At 39.7% G+C, this 20,659-nt stretch overlaps 1 protein-coding gene across 4 annotated transcripts in view; it reads left to right on the top strand.

The window, feature by feature from the left end:
• The window catches only part of PDE1B (phosphodiesterase 1B), a 470,076-nt gene that overhangs the window by 381,528 nt on the left and 67,889 nt on the right, over nucleotides 1-20,659 (top strand). For all 4 annotated transcript variants that reach the window (XM_089691396.1, XM_089691397.1, XM_089691399.1 and 1 more), the window contains 3 exons: nucleotides 2,002-2,115; nucleotides 5,502-5,684; nucleotides 16,892-16,958. In XM_089691396.1, the coding sequence (XP_089547522.1) occupies nucleotides 2,002-2,115; nucleotides 5,502-5,684; nucleotides 16,892-16,958 (364 nt within the window). The remainder of the gene's footprint in view (nucleotides 1-2,001; nucleotides 2,116-5,501; nucleotides 5,685-16,891; nucleotides 16,959-20,659) is intronic.

The raw sequence follows: 20,659 nt of genomic DNA, 5'->3' as shown, positions 1-20,659 counted from the left end.
TCTGTTCAGAGCTGCACCAGAGCTGCACTCTCCAGCTCTCGTAAAAAAAAAACCCTGTCTCTTTTAGAACTAAATCTCTGTCTCTTGTTCACTCTCAGTTGTCCTCCTCTTTGGTCTGCTTTTTAGACCTCTATATTAAAAGATCTATTGATTGTCCTAAAGTGTAAATATACACTAAACTGTCCATCCAAAATTATTGTATTTCTTATTTTGAGAATTCAGTATAAAGGAATGGTAGTGGTCAAAGCCACAGTTGTGAGTACAGGCAATCATTTCATGCATATTCATTCTTAATGGTATGCATAACTGGGGGCATGTCCTTTGCCTAAAAACTTTGTACTTAAGGAAAAACCCCTTTCAATTTTCAGAAATTGGGAGGTATGCAAACTGTAAATCTTTAATGTACTGTTTAAACCCAATTAATATTTCTACATGTCGTCTACAGGTTTTCACTTTTTGAGTTCAGGTCTACTTTACATGAGGTTGAACCTCAATGTCTGGTGAATTAACTCTATTTCACAAAGGCAAAATTCTTTTTAAGGTCTCAGTTTGAATAAGTTCAGCATTTCATATTTTTCTTTCTATTTTTTTATCTCTGTTTATCTTACCAAACTCCGCTTGTACTTGGTTTATATAGTTCAGACAGAACTAAATCGTGACCATTCCATTTTTTATTATCCATTCATAGCAATTTGGCGGTTGGTTTGGTGTGCCTATAGTCATCAGAATATTGCAGTAAAATTCCAATAATGTGTCTTCTATTCACAGAATCAGTTTTTACTTTAAAATGTCAAGGGTAATATGAAATACCTTTCTCATTCCTATACTCTCCCACCCTCATACATTACCTCCTAATTTACACCTTACCGGATTGTATTTCAGACTTTCATCATCCTAATTTGTTATATGATTCTACATCATTTTCTCTTTTATGCATAGGGAGCTTAAAAAACTGTGTTGACTTCTCAGTTGACTTCTAATTTATATTTCTTGGGACTGGAGTTGAGATATCACTGGATGTTTCAATACTGTCCCAAAACTTGTTTTCTATTTTAGAGTATGAAATAGTTGAAACCCCTGGCAGATCTTTTTTTATATATATAATCATATATTCTAACCTTTTTGTGATACAATGATAATACAATTAAACCTTAAAGTGTCATATATAATTTAATTGTATTATTATTGTATCACAAAAAAGTTAGAATATATGATTATTACACTTTCTAGGGAGAAAGTATGACTTTTTGAGGGGTTTGAAGTGGAAGAGGTTATATATTTATTAGATCTTTTTTTACATCTGTGTCCCTTTTTGGATATTTCCCTTCAGTTACAGGAAGCAAAAATAAATCTTACTTGTCACAGGTTCAAGGAGATTTCACCCCTGCTCCTGTTCTGGTGACAACAAAACATCTTGGATGGGGCCCTCACTTCCAGTGCCAGTAACATTGATCACAAGGACATTAGAGAGACTAAATCTTCCTAATGAGAACCCAGACAACAATACAAATCTCTAACCTTTTACTGCTTTAATACATTTTTTTAAAAACTGAAAATGGGGTTTGCTTTAGTTTTTTTTAAATTATAACTTAGTTTTTTTTTTAAAACTTTAACCTTTAATTGTCGGTTTTAATAAATGTAAAAACTCAAGGAAGGGTGGGTTTAAACTTGAACACAGTTTCCTTTTATGCAGATAGAGCATCAATGGTATTAAGCTGTTGAAGTGATGTTGAATGTCCTCCAGTGTAGCGATCCAAGCGAGAACACTGAGGATTAATTTGATCTAAGTGTGAGCCGTAGATTTCATGTGATAAGTGCATGTACAGATTTGTACAAGGTGAACATTTTCTTGTATTTGTCCTCTGTGGACAAATGATTTGCAAGTCAAATGTGTATTACGAAAACTGTCAAATGCGTATTATGAAAACTGCTAGTGCTCATATATACCAATTAGATTTTCAGTCATTGTAATTACCGCTCATGTCTTTTCTTTATCTACAGCCTGAAGTACATGGTGAAGCAACTAGAGAATGGAGAGGTCAACATTGTGGAACTGAAAAAAAACTTGGAGTACACTGCCTCATTGCTGGAAGCTGTATATATTGATGAGACACGGTGAGACACACGTCAGTCACTTGTATGCTTGTTCTAGAAGTATATAGTATTGCTATGGTCAACTCAATAAAGCAAAAGACATACAGTAATTTTTATTACTGTGGAATATTTTCTAATTTTTATGATTACATATTTTTATACACATCTGGTTTTATTTCATGGATCATCGAGTTAATTGAGTGCACTTTGTATTATCACTGTTTGCAATATTTTTATGTAAAAGTCAATTTACAAAGATTACCAGATGGCTTCTTCTCAGTCACCACTTAAACTGCTAGCTGGTGATAATTTCAAGATTCTATTAAATGCCAAAAGAGAATAGAGCAAACAAAAAGGAGTTAAAAAATAATGCTTAAAGGACAACTGTGTTTTTTTGCCACCCCAAATTGCCTCTTTCCCTGTATCTCTAGCGCTCATAAGGTGCACTCTCAGGAGCACATTACTTTTCAGCTGTTCTGCTTGTCAAGTAGAAATGAACGGGACACACACTGATGTGGTCACCAATGTAAAACTAGCTTTAATATAATAAGTAGAGGATTCAAAACCCATAGTCTTACCTATCCTACTCCTTCTCCATTGTGTTTCACCCAACAAAGGGCTTATTAGTGGTCTCCGTGATTAAGCTCTTTGCACTGTGAAATGCATTGGAGCGATAGACGGAAATGTGAGACTACAGTATATGTTGTGAATCCTCTATGTATTATATTAAATCTGGTTTTACATCGGTGATGGCATCAGTGTATGGTCCGTTCATTTCTACTTGACAAGCAGAACAGCGTGGTGTGGATATGCTCCTGAGCGTGCGTCTAATGAGAGCTGCAGGTAGCATAGCTACTATTGATTCCACAGTGTTTTTCTGCAGTTTGACCAAAAGTGGGGGGATACCTCCCTGATATAAACAAAGACAGCAAAAAACTGTACTTTTCCCATCTCCCACATCTGTTAAAACAAAGTTTTGGCTTAAGTTAGGCTTTAATATTTCGTATTGAGAACAACCAATCCTCCATAAGCATATACAACCATAGTGAGAATATGCAGTGATTGCTTATCTTAGTGCAATGTCTTACACCAGCCTATTTCAACTAGGGTTCTGTAGAAGAGGTTGCTAGTGGTTCCTTGAGCAATTGGCAATTTCTACCTCTCAGAAAAGCTCCTATTGGCTCCAGTGATCCTTTTAGCTATTTGTAAGAGGGGGATTCTTACATTTGACCACAAATGTAAGGTGCATTCTTATCACTGACCATCCCACTTATGAACAGTGAGCTGTAATTGTTAGTATTTATTAGCAGGGGTTCCCTGAGACTAAAACATATTTTTTAAGGGTTCCTCCATGTCAAAAAGATTTAGAAAGGCTGGCTAACACTATCATAAGAATGGGAAGAAAGGTAAACATCCCAGTCCATATCTTGCCAAATAGTGAACAGGCATATATTAGCTGGCTACATGTATTCAAGTGAAAGGCTAAAGTTGCTGACTAACTTTTACTTCATTTATTGACATCAGTGGATTGACAGCCACCACCCTAACTGACTACCAGTGTCAAAGGCTGTATGTATTAATCTTCTGTTACTAAAAACTAGAGTCACTCACTCTTAATCACTGATCATATTTAAATCTGCTCTGAAACTTCGATTCTGACAGGCAGCTGTGGGAAAATATTCTGGTTAAAGAGGGGAATAATTGTTGTAAGGACCACACAAATATTTAAGTGGTTGTTCTCTCCTTATAATTTGCTACTTTAAAGCATATTTAAACCCAAAAACAAAAAAAATTTATATATTGCAGCTTACAACACTTAAATGTGGCTGCATTAGATTTCTTTTTTTATTATTATTTTTTTTTTATTTTACCTGGTGATCAGTAACACATCTCCTGCCTTAAAAAAAACCTATGCTTACTGAACTGAAGCCATGGTCACATGATGATCCTTCTCTCTTCTTCAATTTTACTTTCTGGTATGCTTCTGCAGGTGACCACATCACTGCTTGCTTGATGTGAACACCTCCTATTGGTGGAGGCAACACTTTCAGTAGCTAGGTTCTCTCCCATAGGCTGCAGGGGCAGGAGAACTCATGGGGCAGGGGACCACAGCCCAAGAAGATAACAAGCAGGGAAAATTGTCCCCAGGGAAGGATATTAGCTTGGCTCATTGAGGAAACTGTGACTTTGATCCATTACACTGCAGGGAGGCTTAGGAAGAGGTGTTTGGATTCAAGACTGAGTGTAAGATGTACATTGCACTCATTTTATTTGTGCCTGAAGTTGGGCTACAAGGATTGGCAAAGTGTGATATATTAAATGTTTCCTTTTGGATTTAGATATGCTTTAAATTATTAGAAAGAAGCTATTTTTTCCTGTAGTTTCTGTTTCTCACAAAGGAGTGCATGGCTGTGCATCTAGATAAGCAGGAGCTTCATTATCCTGACTGGTGAACTGTTCTGTTTTTTTTTTTAATTTTGGTAGCTCCATAATGGGTTAAGTTTTTGGGGCCCTGTGTAGTAGAACAAGATTCAGCAGTGATGTTTCTACCCCTTACTTGGAAAAAAATTTGAATAGGTTCTTTTTATTTAACCGCTTCCCAACCGCCCTATAGCAGAACTACTACTACAGAGCGGCAGGGCTGCATAAAATCACGTATATATACGTGATTTTGTATTTCCGGGTAGGGGGCATGTGTGCACGCCACCCTACCTGCCCTTTCATTGGGGCTACAGCTGTCCATCATGGGATCCTGGTCGGAGATTCCCCGTTGACACCTGCTGATCGCCAAGGAACACTGACAGAGGAGAGGTCTGTATGTAAACAATACCAGTATATATACCGCCATTTGTAGATGCTATAACTTTCACGTAAACCAATTCATGGTTTACATGTATTGGGATTAGAAAAGACATGTAGCAGAATACATTTTGGTCTAAATGTATGACGAAATTTGATTTTTAAAATTTTTTTATTGGACATGTTTTATAGCAAAAAGTAAAAAATATTGTTTTTTTTTTTTTCAAAATTGTTGATCTTTTTTGCTTATAGCGCAAGAAATAAAAAAAAGGCACAGGGGATCAAATTTGTGGGAAAAAAGGATATAAATTAAATTTGGGTGCAGCACTGCATGATCGCGCAATTGTCAGTTAAAATAACGCAGCGCCGTATCGCAAAGAATGGCCTAGTCAGGAAGGGGGTTAAATCCTCTGGAGTGCAAGTGGTTAAATAAGCAATACTTTGTTTATTTTTATGTGATTTAAGTCCTGGTCTAAGAATATTTTCTTACATTCATGAACAGTCTTGGCTCAAAATGACACAATATTTTTATCCAGTTTAGAAGTATATATGAGTGTTCAGTCTTCCTCAGTTTATTAACTGTCATCTTCTGTATTTTCTCTTTGCAGACAAATCCTAGACACAGAGGATGAACTTCAAGAAATTCGCTCAGATGCTGTACCCTCTGAGGTCAGAGACTGGCTGGCTTCTACATTTACACAGCAAACGCGGTCCACAGGTCGACGGTCTGAGGAAAAGCCAAGGTTCCGCAGCATTGTACATGCTGTACAGGCAGGCATTTTTGTGGAGAGGTAAGCAGCATTTTTATCTATTCTATCTTATTACTTTTTTTTACTTTTTATGTAGTACTCGCATTCTGCAGAACCTTTTCATTTGGGTAAGGGTTTATTCACACTATTTTCGGCAACCTATTTTTTTCTGCATTGTCTAATTGCAGATCACTGCTAAGGTTCACACCATAACACTTGTGTGATGTGTATTACATGACACTTTAAATAAATGTATAAAAAAAAAAGTAGTGTAATAAGTAATACGCATCTGACTGTGAGCTGGCACTGCACTAGCCTGCAAAGTAAAACGCTGCATATTACCATGTGTGTAGAAAGCCTAAATGAAAAGATTTGCATGCATGAAAATAATAACATAACATACAGTTGTGTTCAAAATAATAGCACTGTGTTGAAAGAAGTGAATAAAGCTCAAAATCCTTCTAATAGCTTTTATTTCCATACACACAAATGCATTGGGAACACTACACATTCTATTCCAAATCAAAACATGAAGAAAAATATATCATATTTGTGGTGTTCCTCTAAAAAAATTAAGAAAAGTGAATATTAGACTGTTCAAAAAAATAGCAGTGTTTGTATTCTTCTTTACAAACTCAAACATTCACTATATAAACTGAAAAATGTTTGAAGATTTTGCTTTCCTTTGAATCACTTAATGAATATTTCGTTGTATAAGCACTGTTTCTGAGAACTGCTGTACATCTGTATTGCATGGAGTCAACCAACTTCTGGCACCTGTGAACAGGTATTCCAGCCCAGGATGATTGGACTACATTCCACAGTTCTTCTCTATTTCTTGGTTTTGCCTCAGAAACTGCATTTTTGATGTCACCCCACAAGTTTTCTATTGGATTAAGATCTGGTGACTGGGCTGGCCACTCCATAACGTCAATCTTGTGGGTCTGGAACCAAGATGTTGCACGTTTACTGGTGTGTTTGGGGTCGTTGTCTTTTTGGAACACCCATTTAGAGGACATTTCCTCTTCAGCATAAGGCAGCATGACCTCTTCAAGTATTCTGATGTATTCAAACTGATCCAAGATCCCTGGTATGAGATTAATAGGCCCAACACCGTAGTATGAGAAACATCCCCATATCATGATGCTTGCACAACCATGCTTCACTGTCTTCACAGTGTACTGTGGCTTGAATTCAGTGTTTGGGAGTCGTCTGACAAACTGTCTCCGGCCACTAGACCCAAAAAGAACAATCTTACTTTCATCAGTTCACAAAATGCTGCGCCATTTCTCTTTAGGCCAGTCAATGTGCTCTTTGGCAAATTATAACCTCTTCAGCACATGTCTTTTTTTCAACAGTGGGACTTTGCGGGGGATTCTTGCAGATAGCTTGGCCTTACATAGGCGTCTTCTAATTGTAACAGTACTCACAGGTAACTTTAGACCTTCTTTGATCTTCCTGGAGCTGATTGTTGGCTGAGTCCTTGTCATTTTGGCTATTCTTCTATCCATTCGAATGGTAGTTTTTCGCTTTCTTCCACGTCTTTCAGGTTTTGGTTGCTAGTTTAAAGCATTTGCGATCATTTTAGCTGAGCAGCCTATCACTTCTGCACTTCTTTATATGTTTTCCCCTCTCCAATCAACTTTTTAATCAAGGTACGCTGTTCTTCAGAACAATGTCTGGAATGACCCATTTTCCTCAGAATTTCAGAGAGAAATGCACTCTAACCAGCATGTACAACATTTGCTGCCTTCCTTCCTTAAATAAGGGCAATAATTGCCACCTGTTTTTCAAAGAATGAATGACCTCACTAATAGAACACCACACTGCTATTATTTTGAACATGTCCCTTTCAATTAGTGATTCAATTACACAGAATCAGCAGCATGCATGTCATGCCTGTTGGGTCTGTTGGATTTCTATTACTCTACTACACCTGCTAGTAAATTATTTGCCATGTAGAAATATCATTTCTACCAAAAAAAGTGATTGATCAGGTTAGTGATGTCTGACTGCTATTATTTTGAACACAACTGTACAATGAAAATGTGGGGAAGGGCATCTGTTTGCAAGTTTACACAGGGCAATTTAAAAAAAAAAACACAAATGCCCGCACAACATCCTTGGAGATCCAAGGAAAAAAAACCTTTATGAAGCGGAGTCCATTTTTGAGAAGGCCTTGTCTGCTGGAGCTGACCTAGCTAAGGGGAGACAAGACATGACCACTATGAAAGAAAAAACACTGCATTCTCGGTTATCTGAAGAAAGGCAAAACAAATCCTTTAAAAGTGGAAATCACTTTGAATATACTTTTAATGCAAAGTGCAATCATGCTAAATAATGTGTAAGTGTAACACTTCTGGGTATTTATTACCACTTTCAGAAATCACAGTACTTCCCCTGACAGAGCTATACTCTCCTGAAGCATGGAACCATCTTTGTTCAGGCATTATTCAGAATCAGCATCTACTTCTTGGACTGACTTATATATGATAAAATCATTTCCTATTGCCAGTGCCAGTCTTTTATTTTTCAAACCCGAGGTGTACAAAAACCCAAAACCATGGTTAATAAAAAAAATGGATGTGTACACACACAAAAAATGCGGAGGAAGGAACCTACTGGCCACACATCCTCACCCTAGACTTCAGGGTAGGCCCCAAAACCCACACCCTACCATCTGTGAATAAAGGAAAAAAGACACATGAAAAAGTGTGGTGAAACACAGATTGAGAGTGAGTAAATAAAAAATAAAAAAGCGGCAATTATGTGCACAGTGGCAAAGCCTTGTGGCCTGGTAACAAAAATTGCCAAAGCTTGGCTCAGCACATTCATTGTGGTACCGAGAAAAGCTTTAAGTTTGTGGCCTAATGCAGTTTCACACAGTGGGAACCCAAACCTATAGTGCTGGCTTCCCGGGACACAACCCCCAGTGGTGCTTTATACTGCGGGCTTCTATGTCTTCCCTGTCCCTGGCCAAACTAGGTAGCACTGCTCATATCGGGATGCACTGGGCCCCTCAGAATCTTCCACATCAGGCAATTACTCTCAGCCCAACTCCCCACTTAACGAAGTGGGTTATCACACAGTTTCTCTTACCATGGGAATGGGAATGATACCTCATGGCCACCATGAGACTAGCAGGGATACTATACAGTCAGCAACCAAGTCAAAAGGCCAGAATGATTGTAGAGCACCCCACTGGACACTGATGAGGACAGATAATACACTTGATCTTAGGCCAGTGTCAATCTTAGCTGTATTCACCATTTTCTGACACAGATCAGCCCTTGCTGCAGCCTCTTACCTTGTGACATGTTACATAGTTCCCATGCAGTCTGATCAATGGATGAGAGGAGATGTAGGAATTCTTCTCCCTGCCTACACAGGCTAATGACATCATCTCACCCTAGGCAAAAACACTGGAACATCTAAGGAATGTATTCATGCATACCTGCTACCTAGAATTTCACTTTAGAGCTTGGTCCATTTTGCTTTAACAAGTAAAAAGATTCCAGTGTTTGTCTTTTTTATTTTTTGCATCTCTTGTTTTTTTTGAGATTCAACGACAGTGCTCCTTTAGATTTATAGTTATCAAATTACTTTAACATATATGTTACCAATTTTTAAAGGATAAATTCACCTTTGACCAAAAATAATAAATGCACATTTTTTTGCATTACAAAAGAGCCTGTAAAGCATTTCACCAGTGGTCAGCAGTTTACTGGTGCCATGCAGGTCTCCTGCAGACCTGTCAGTATATCTGCTTGCCCGTATGGGATGTATGGGCAAGCAGATATACTGACAAGAAGATTCAATGAACTACCACGCCGTTCGACAGCACCATGATAGTTGATTGAGAACTACAAGCCGACAGCAGCTAAGGCTGTCGGGAAGGTAGTTCATTCATGTTGTTTTTAAAAAGTGACAGCTTGCAAGGGGAACTTCTCCCCGTACTTCTGTCACTAGGTGGGAGGCAGTGGCTGCAGCATTGGGAGCAATATAAAAGTATACTTTAGAATTTTATCCTTAAAAATTTCAAACACTTTCAAAAATAGTCTTTGTCTTTCATTTGCAATATTTAGTCCTAGTTTTTGTGGACAAAGACAATCAGGGAAGGGAAGAATGAATGCTTATTTGTGTAAAGGAAACATCATATCTAATAATAAAGCATAACTATTTTATATTATTACTGAGTCATTTATGGAAATTGCAGTTAGGGGCAGATGGTGGGGAAAGAGAAATTGGCAGGAAAAAATCTAATAAATAAAGATGAACTTCTGTCAGATATAAAAGATGCAAACTAATGATGCTCTGACCTCATCTGTCTACTGCTGCTCTTTCACAGCCCAATCAGCAGGCTGAAGGTGGAAATTTAGATGGACAGAAATACAATTATTTTGTTGCAGCTTTTATATATATATATATATATATATATATATATATATACACTATATTGCCAAATGTACTGGGACACACCTCCAAATTTGTGAAGGAATGGGTTACTCTCAGGAGCTCAGACTATTCAAGTGTGGTACCGTGATAGGTTGCCTCCTGTGCAATAAGCCTGTCCGTGAAATTTCCTTTCTACTAAATATTCCACGGTCAACTGTTTGTGGTATTTTAACAAAGTGGAAGCAGCTGGGATCAACAGTAACTCAATATTGAACCCTACAGACTAAGACTAGGATGCCATTAATGTTCACGTGCGTGTAAAGGCAGGCATCCCAATACTTTTGCCAATATAGTGTATATAGATATACCATCTCAATATCCAAATACTGTATATATTACCCATATAAGTAGACAACAAAATGATCTCCCAATGATTTCCACTAGTTTTTTAAGGAATAAGGTCTGCCAGGTTCTAAAATAAAAAGTACACAGGTAGACTGGTTCAGTATATCAACATACACTACTGTATATTGCCAAAAGTATTGGGATGCCTGCCTTTACATGCACATGAACTTTAGTGGCATCCCAGTCTTAGTCTGTAGGGTTTAATATTGAGTTGGCCCACCCTTTACAGCAATAACCCTTCAACTCTTCTGGGAAGGCTGTCCACAAAGTTTAGGAGTGTGTCTATGGGAATGTTTGACCATTCTTCCAAAAGTGTATTTGTGAGGTCAGGCACTGATGTCGGATGAGAAGGACTGGCTTGCAATCTCCACTCTAATTCCTCATCATGTTCTTTCAGGTTGAGGTCAGGACTCTGTGCAGACCGGTCAAGTTTCTCCACCCCAAACTGGCTCATCCATGTCTTTATGGACCTTGCTTTGTGCACTGGTGCCCAGTCATGTTGGAACAGGAAGGGGCCATCCCCAAACTGTTCCCACAAAGTTGTGAGCATGAAATTGTCCAAAATGTCTTGGTATGGTGATGCCTGAAGAGTTCCCTTCACTAGAACTAAGGGGCCAAGCCCAACCCCTAAACAACAACCCCACACCATAATCCTTCCTCCACCAAACTTTACACTTGGCAAAATGCAGCCAGGCAAGCACTGTTATCCTGGCAACCGCCAAACCCAGACACGTCCATCAGATTGTCAGACAGAGAAGCGTGATTTGTCACTCCAGAGAACATGTCCCCACTGCTCTAGAGTTCAGTGGTGGCATGCTTTACGCCACTGCATCCAACACTTTGCATTGCACTTGGTGATGTAAGGCTTAGATGGAGCTGCTCGGCCATGGAAATTCATTTTATGAAGCTCTCTATGCACTGTTGTGCTAACATGACGGCCACACAAAGTTTGGAGGTGTTTAACTATTGATTCTGCAGACAGGTGGCGATTTCTGCACACAGTGCGCTTCAGCATGCGCCCACCACTTCATGGCTGAGTTGCTGTTGTTCCCAGTTTCTTCCACTTTGTTATAATACCACTAACAGTTAACCGTAGAATATTTAGTAGCAAGGAAATTTCACAGATCCACAGGTGGCAACCTACCACACTTGAATTTACAGAGCTCTTTCACAAATGTTTGTAGAAGCAGTCTGCATGTCTAGGTGCTTGATTTTATACACCTGTGGCCATGGAGGCGATTGGAACACCTGAATCCAATTATTTGGAGGGTGTGTCCCAATGCTTTTGGCAATATAGTGTATCCTTTACTACAAAACTTAGCAGACTTTATCCCTAAGAAAACTGGTGGAGACTCTTGTGAGATAATTTTGTTTCTTTTTTTTGTACATTTTTTCGTATAGGATGCCCTGCTCCTGGGCTCAGGAGCCTTTTTTGTTCTCTTTTGCCCCCCAGCCAATGAGGACATGGCTGTTTATAGCAGAGGGTGAATGTAGCACCCTCCTAGTTTAGCTATCAGGAGCCAGACCGTAATGGTTAGCCAGGAGCTGGTTAGCAGTTCAGGTGTGATAGTTAGAGGGGTCAAATTGTGATCATGGCTGAGAAACTCTGCAGGCCAGCCCCTCTGGAATTTCCCCCTGTGAGGCTTTCGGAGGAGGGCCTTCGAAGCAGTGGGTGGATCTGAGGACTGGCTAGCTGCACTTGAGGGTTCCTAGCCAGTCCCCAACAGAAGGTTTGGCAAGGGGCGGGATACCCTTAGAAGTGTAAGAGCCTGCTCAGTAGCAGGAGTATGTGTGTGTGTGAGAGTCAGATGGAAAAAGGAGTAGGAATATGTGAGGCTGGAGGACAAAGGCTGCCATGAGGCCTAGTGGGATGGGCCCTGCCTGCAAGCCTGGAGCTGGAAAGGAGGAAAACTCAGGACTCACTGGCCCACTGAGTGAGGACCACCTGTATGGCAGGGAAGGAGCAACCCAGCTGATAGGCCTGGCAGCAGCAGCCAGCCCGTAAGCAGTACAGGAGAGGATCTGAGTGATTACACCTGCAGCCCCTAGGCAGATAGGGGAAGGAGCACTCTGGTGGGAAACCAGATTAGCCCTCTACTAGTGACTGTTCACCTCGTTTAAAGAAACAGGAGCCAGATCCCCTGTTAAGGAAGAAAGTCTCCAGATTGCTGGGAGAAGAGGAGTTCATCTAGGGTCTGGGATGGTACAACTAGGAGATGCTGGCTAGCACTCCAACAGAGACTGCATCAGATAAGAGAAATGCAGGAAGTTATCCTCACTTATCGGTTTCCTTGGGCATCCTATACCCCCCTTTACCCTATCCAAGTTCTAATCCCCTCAATAAGTAACAAAACTAAAGCATAAAGACTGGTTTCTGTCTCCGAATGCAAGCTTGCATGGAAAATGCTGAATGACTGGCTGTGCAGGACTATAGGGGGACCCAATACATCAGCAATCCCTAAGGGGGTAGTGCTACAGTTGCTTTATTATTGACTTGTATCTGCTGATAAACAGTTATCTCTGTCTTATTGCAACAAAAAGTTTACATTTACATAAATATGGGACAATCATCATAAACAGGGTCCTTCCAAAAAATCTTCCTAAACAGATTATTATGTTCAGAGGTTCTCCTAGGAAAGGCTGCTACATATCTTTGCTTAGAGCTTACATAGTGATGAAATTAAAAACCATGGGGCCCTGATTCGTTCCATCCAAAGGCAGTAAAATGAATTGAGGTATCTATTGATCAGTTCTACCGTACTAAGAAGGTGCTGCTGCCATCTGTTGTGGTTCCTGGGAGTCTAATGCAGGCCATAGATGGGTCGAAAATCGGCCGATTTTTCGGCCGAAAATAAAATCGGCCGATTTTCGGATCGTTAGTGGGCTATTTGGTCGGCCGTTTTTCGGTATTTTGGCCGTTTTTTTTTCTCTGTAAAGTTGGAAAAAAATCGGCCGATTTTCGCGGCAATTAGTGGGCAAATCGGCCGATTTTTTGCCGATAAAAAATCTGTGCATGAGCAGTGACCTGCAAGAGGAAGACAAAAAGAAGAAAAAGAAGAAGAGGATGAAGAAGAGGATGAAGAAGAAGAAGAAGAGGAAGAAGAAGAGGATGAAGAAGAAGAAGAAGAAGAAGAGGATAAGGAAGAGGAAGAAGAAGAAGAGGATGAGGATGATGAAGAAGAAGAGGATGAGGATGAAGAAGAAGAAGAGGATGAAGAAGAAGAGGATGAAGAAGAAGAAGAAGAGGATGAGGATGAAGAAGAAGAAGAAGAAGAAGAAGAGGATGAAGAAGAAGAGGATGAGGATGAAGAAGAAGAGGATGAGGATGACGAAGAAGAAGAAGAGGATGAAGAAGAAGAGGATGAGGATGACGAAGAAGAAGAAGAAGAAGAAGAAGAGGATGAGGGTGAGGAAGAAGAAGAGGATGAGGATGAAGAAGAGGATGAGGATGAAGAAGAAGAAGAAGAAGAGGATGAGGATGAAGAAGAAGAAGAAGAAGAAGGATGGAAATAAGAAGAATTCCAGTCCAGCAAAAAGTGTCTCTGCAGAGAGCTCCGCTATTTCTGACAGTTCTCTGACAGTTCTCTGACATTTACAGCGGTTGCAACAATGTATCTATTTGTTTCCGAATAAAAACATCTGTATCCTAAATGGAAACAAATAAATACAATGTTTCAACCGCTGTAAATGTGAAGGAACTGTCAGAGAACTGTCAGAAATAGAGGAGCTCTCTGCAGGGACACTTTTTGCCAGCTGTAGAAGGGAGGGATGAAAATCGGCCGATTTTTTTTTTTACCATTGATGGTAACGTCGGCCGCTTGAACGACTGAATTTTCGTTTTTTAAAAGAAAAATCTGCCGTTTTTCTCCCCATCTATGGCCTGCATTATGCAGGCCATAGATGGGTCGAAAATCGGCCGATTTTTTGGCTGAAAATAAAATCGGCCGATTTTCGGATCGTTAGTGGGCTATTTGGTCGGCCATTTTTCGGTATTTTGGCCGTTTTTTTTCTGTAAAGTTGGAAAAAAATCGGCCGATTTTGCCGATCGACCGATTTTCGCGACAATTAGTGGGCAAATCGGCCGATTTTTTGCCGATAAAAAATCTGCGCATGAGCAGTGACCTGCAAGAGGAAGACAAAAAGAAGAAAAAGAAGAAGAGGAAGAGGATGAAGAAGAGGATGAAGAAGAAGAGGAAGAAGAAGAGGATGAAGAAGAAGAAGAAGAGGATGAGGAAGAGGAAGAAGAAGAAGTAGAAGAGGATGAGGATGAAGAAGAAGAGAATGAGGATGAAGAAGAAGAAGAAGAGGATGAGGATGAAGAAGAGGAAGAAGAAGAAGAAGAGGATGAAGAAGAAGAGGATGAAGAAGAAGAAGAAGAAGAAGAGGATGAAGAAGAAGAAGAAGAAGAAGAAGAGGATGAAGAAGAAGAAGAAGAGGATGAAGAAGAAGAAGAAGAAGAGGATGAAGAAGAAGAAGAAGAAGAAGAAGAGGATGAAGAAGAAGAAGAAGAAGAGGAAGAAGAAGAAGAAGAGGATGAAGAAGAAGAAGAGGATGAAGAGGATGAAGAAGAAGAAGAGGATGAAGAAGAAGAAGAAGAAGAAGAGGATGAAGAAGAAGAAGAAGAAGAAGAGGATGAAGAAGAAGAAGAAGAAGAGGATGAAGAAGAAGAAGAAGAAGAAGAAGAAGAGGATGAAGAAGAAGAAGAAGAAGAAGAGGATGAAGAAGAAGAAGAAGAAGAAGAGGATGAAGAAGAAGAAGAAGAAGAAGAGGATGAAGAAGAAGAAGAAGAAGAAGAGGATGAAGAAGAAGAAGAAGAAGAGGATGAAGAAGAGGATGAAGAAGAAGAAGAAGAAGAGGATGAGGATGAGGGTGAGGAAGAAGAAGAGGATGAGGAAGAAGAAGAAGAAGAGGAGGAGGATGAGGAAGAAGAAGAGGACGAGGATGATGAAGAAGAAGAGGACGAGGATGAGGATGAGGAAGAAGAAGAAGACGAATAATCAGAAGAAGAGGAGGAGGATGAGGGTGAAGAAGAAGAGGATGAGGATGATGATGATGAAGAAGAGGATGAGGATGAATAAGAGGATGAGGATGAAGATGATGATGAAGAAGAAGAAGAAGAAGAAGGATGAAAATAAGAAGAATTCCAGTCCAGCAAAAAGTGTCTCTGCAGAGAGCTCTGCTATTTCTGACAGTTCTCTGACAGTTCTTTGACATTTACAGCGGTTGCAACAATGTATCTATTTGTTTCCGAATAAAAACATCTGTATCCTAAATGGAAACAAATAGATACAATGTTTCAACCGCTGTACATGTGAAGGAACTGTCAGAGAACTGTCAGAAATAGCGGAGCTCTCTGCAGGGACACTTTTTGCTGGCTGTAGAAGGGATGAAAATCGGCCGATTTTTTTTTTACCATTGATGGTAACGTCGGCCGCTTGAACGACCGAATTTTCATTTTTTAAAAGAAAAATCTGCCGTTTTTCTCCCCATCTATGGCCTGCATTAGACCATGATTGTGTGTCCGATCTGCCCTGCAAGCAATGAACCCAGAAGTGCTCATCTCTGACTATTTCCGGGCTCAGAGCTGTTAAGCTCAGTGTGACAAGTCGCGTAAACAGCCAATCAAGCACAGTCATATGCTTGATCAGCTGTGGTATAGATCAGGGGATACAACAGAGGTATAATAGACCCCTGGTGTCTTCATAAAGAGAAACTATCACCTTCCCATGCTATCACATAGAGGGCTTGTTGGCCATCTTAGATTAAATTTATATAAAACATGTAAAATATTTAATTACAGTACAATAAATAAAAAAAGTAAAAGCAGCTTAGTTGCCCTGCACATACAAGCAAATAACAAATGCACTTGTATTGTACACACCTGTATGTACTGTAAACAGCAATTGCAGCACACATGGCAGATATTGTTGTGCACAACAGAGTGAGAGCAATAATTCTGGGGCCATTATTTTACTTTTAAAGGACTGCATATGGACAATTGTGAGTACGGTCGTTTTTCACCATTTCATGGGTGCACACAATTTTAAGGCTTGACATGTTTGGTATCTAGTTGTTCAACACAACTCCTTCTTTTATATTTTACCAAAATGTTGGTAATATATTGTGCTTGTGTGCGCTAAAATTAATTTTAGTATATTTTTTCCTGAAAAAAAAAATTTGATAAGCATTTGCATAAAATATTGTTGGTAGCGTAAAATACCATATTATTCTACAGGGTCTCTGCTTTCAGGAAACATATAATTGTTTAAGGGTTTTCAGTAATTAATAAAAAAAATCCCAGGGCACAAAGTGGCTAAATGTGGCCACACTCACACTTAAAAACGTTTTCAACATCCTAGTCACCATTTCAAGGTAGACGCGTTTAGGATATAGTTTCTTTTTTAAAAAAGGTTTTCAACGCTCTATATTTTATCCCTTTCTGTTTTCAGAATGTTTCGAAGGACGTATACAGCAGTTGGACCAAATTATTCTGCAGCTATTGTTAACAGTTTAAAGGTAGGATAATATGTATTAAATATCAACCAGGAACATTGGAACATACTTTAATATACACCTCTTGTCCATAGTGCATTTTTAATTAGTAAAACAAAAGGTAATTTTTTTATTTTGCCTTTATTACCACTTTAAGGGGGAGATTTACTAAAATTGGTGCACTCAGAAGCTGGTCTGCTACCATGCACAGCTACACTATATTCTAACTTCAGCTTGTTCAATTAAGCTTTGTTAATAAGGCTAGGTCCACATCTCCGTGTTCCTGCGGGACACTTTTTGCATGGGCACGAGAGCCCATTCATTTGAATGGACTCTCATGCCCCGGGACACGCAGGAAAGAAGTCCCTACACTTCTTCGGAAAACACAACCCGCATGGGAACCTTGGTTCCCAGTACAGTTGCGGTTTCCAGTGCAGGCGGCGTGCCATTAGAATTACTGGCACCTGCCCGGGGGTCCACATTCCTTTGTGCAGGTGGTGTAGCTGCATGGATTTTTGTACGGATCCGCAGTGGCACCACCTGCACAGATGCGAACCAGATTTGCACTATGCAGTTTTAGTAATTAACCCCCTAAGTGTATGTAAACCCAAGAGCAAATATTTAAAATATAGTGGGTTACCAGTTCTTATATTTGGTGGGTGCATTAGTTTTCCTTTTTAGGCAAAGTAATTTTCCTGCAAGTTCAGAAATATACTGTACCCATTGATCCTGCCTGAAATCCAGTCCTTATAACTTCCTTTGCACTAAAATGAAATCTGAATAGATGCCATTAGTTTTGCCAGCTGTCTTCCCTGGGCTACAGAATGCCTTCCCCTATGTAAAAGAGATGGGGAGAGGGTAGGCTGTTTGTAGTTAACACCAGGAGACCACCCTACGATGGAAAAACTGCTCCCCAACAGTTATAGCAAAGTGAGTTAACATTGTTACTTTAGTAAAGGAAGTGTTTAATTGACATGTTGACCAGGTGAAAATGAACAAAATAAAGTTTGAAAAAGAAAACTAATACAGCCACCACATTTAAAGTGTTACTAAACCCAGGACCCTGCATTCACTATATCTGGTCTCCCACAGTACATAGAACATGGAAAAACAATTATTTTAGTAAATACAAACTGCTAAATACCTTTTCTCATCAGCAGTTAGAGCAGTCTTGTGACTTCTATCAGTGTCTAGCTGAGCACTGATTAAAGCTTGTAGGAGGAGTTTTCATTCTCCTCTCACTGCCCTACGAGATTGCATAACTCTTGACCCTCTGGACAGTGCCGATTGGCGCTGTACTGATCAAATGCACCCTCCCAAGAATAATAAAAAGCTCTCTAGCAGTACACACCAAACTGAGCATGTGCAGAGTGTCCCCGAGGCTCTGTTCTATCAGGAGATGAAATGGGGAACGTGGAAGAAGGGGATGATCAGAGAAGAGAGAATTAAACATCCTTTTTACACAATGCATAGGATTTTCCTCTTAAGTTCCACAGTGAGTATAACAAGCATGCTTTACTGCATATACAGAAAGATTTTACTGTTGTGGGTTTAGTAACACTTTAAGTTCTGGTAAGCTGCAACACATAAAATGTTTGTTTTTGGATTTAGATAAACTTATCTTGTGACTTTATTTCACTACTGTAAATCTCCTATTTTTGTGCCTAACTTTTTCTGTTTTGTATAATATATAGAAATTTGGCAGAGATCTAAATAACAAGATGTTCAGTTTGTCCCCAGAGGTATAAGACCAAATCTGGTTGGTTTGCAGTTTGTTCTGCACTCCTATTACACTTTTTCAGCCGACAGCAGGATGAAGCCCACTGTTCGCTGACGTCACTCAGCCGGTCCAGGCTGGGGAAAAATCCAGACTTTAAAGTCCGGATCCACCCCAGAGTCTGGAGCGGCACCTGGCTCAGCCTCTCAGTGATCCACTGAAAGCCTGAGCCACCTGCTCCCTCCCCTCCACAACCCAGCTGTGAGAACTCAGCGATCAGTGGTCATGTGATTGCTGAGTTCTCACACTTATGCAGGCCATCGATGGGGAGAAAACCGGCCAATTTTTCTTTAAAAAAATGAAAAATCGGTCGTTCAATCGGCCGACGTTACCAGGAACGGTAAAAACAATCGGCCAATTTTCATCCCCTCTAAAGCCGGCAAAAAGTGTCTCTGCAGAAGAGCTCCGCTATTTCTTTGACAGTTCTTTGACATTTATAGCGGCTGCAACATTATATCTATTTGTATCCATTTCGGATACAGATGTTTTTATTTGGAAACAAATAGATACATTGTTGCAGCCGCTATAAATGTCAAAGAACTGTCAAAGAAATAGAGGAGCTCTCTGCAGGGACACTTTTTGCTGGACTTGATTTCTTCTTCTTCATCCTCTTCTTCTTCATCCTCTTCTTCTTCTTCTTCTTCTTCTTCTTCTTCTTCCTCTTCTTCTTCTTTTTCTTCTTTTTTTCTTCCTCTTGCAGGTCACTGCTCATGCGCAGATTTTTTTATCGGTAAAAAGATCGGCCGATTTGCCCATCATTGCCGCGAAAATCGGCCGATCGGCAAAATCGGCCAATTTTTTTCAAACTCCACCGATAAAAAAAATCTGCCAAAATACCGAAAAATGGCCGACCTATTAACCCACTAACGATCCGAAAATCGGCCGATTTTCGACCCATCTATGGCCTGCATTAGAGCCGGCGGGAGACAGATGCAGCATCGGTCTGATGCTGCATCCACCTAGGTAAATATGCTTTTTTTTTAAAAAAAAAAGCAATCCCACAATTCTGAATCTCTGTTTTCACAACTAATTGACAAAGTGTTCAGCAGTTTTTGTCAGGTTTGGGCTCCATGCACACTAGCGTTTTTTTTAATATCCTAGAAGCTGTTATCAGCATATTTTTTCTGTTCTTACAAACTAAATAGTGTTATCCTGTGTGTCCATGCACAGTACTTTAGGCTATTAGTATTTTTGGAGCTTCAGAGTCTAGAAGCAGAAAAAAAATACTTTTTTTAGTTTTGTTTAGTGGTTCAGCAGAAAAAAAACTCTAAATGCTCCTAAACATTACAAAACTGCTCCTAGCAGCTTTTTTCTAGCTTTTTTATTTCTCTACATGTACTGTAAAAAACTAAACGCTACTAAAAAAGCTATTACCAACATTTTTTTATCCAGCATTTTTCCCAGCATTTTGTGAGCTTAAAGTGCATGGAGCCTTAAATCCTGTTGAGGACAGGTTTAGATCAGGATCAGGTCAGAATTGTATCCTGTTCACAACTGATGACATGTGTGATTCAGAAGCGTTCACATAGAAGTCAATGAGCCTGAATTCGTACTTGAGCCGGACCGTACTGCTCAGAAAACTAACAGGTTTATTTTTTCAATTTGCACTGAATCTGCACTCCAGTTGCACCGCACAATAGAAACCATGGTATTTCACATGTCATGCACATTGGATGTGATTCAAGCACATGCAATTGGCATGTACACTCACTGGTCACTTTATTAGGTACACCTGTTTAATTGCTCCGTAACACAAACTGCTAATCAGCCAATCACATAGTAACCACGCAATGCATCTAGACGTGGTGAAGACAACTTGCTGAAGTTCAAACTGAGCATCGGAATGAAGAAGAAAGAGGATTTAAGTGACATGAACATGGTATGGTTGTTGGTGTCAGACAGGCTGGTCTGAGTATTTCTAAAACTGCTGATCTACTGGGATTTGCAC

The sequence above is a fragment of the Staurois parvus genome, unplaced genomic scaffold, assembly GCF_062004578.1.
Source record: "Staurois parvus isolate SC_StPar_1 unplaced genomic scaffold, SC_StPar_1.0 ptg000562l, whole genome shotgun sequence".
Taxonomy (NCBI): Eukaryota; Metazoa; Chordata; class Amphibia; order Anura; family Ranidae; genus Staurois; species Staurois parvus.
Note: the sequence above shows the minus strand (reverse complement) of the source record. Positions and strands in the feature narration are given on the sequence as shown.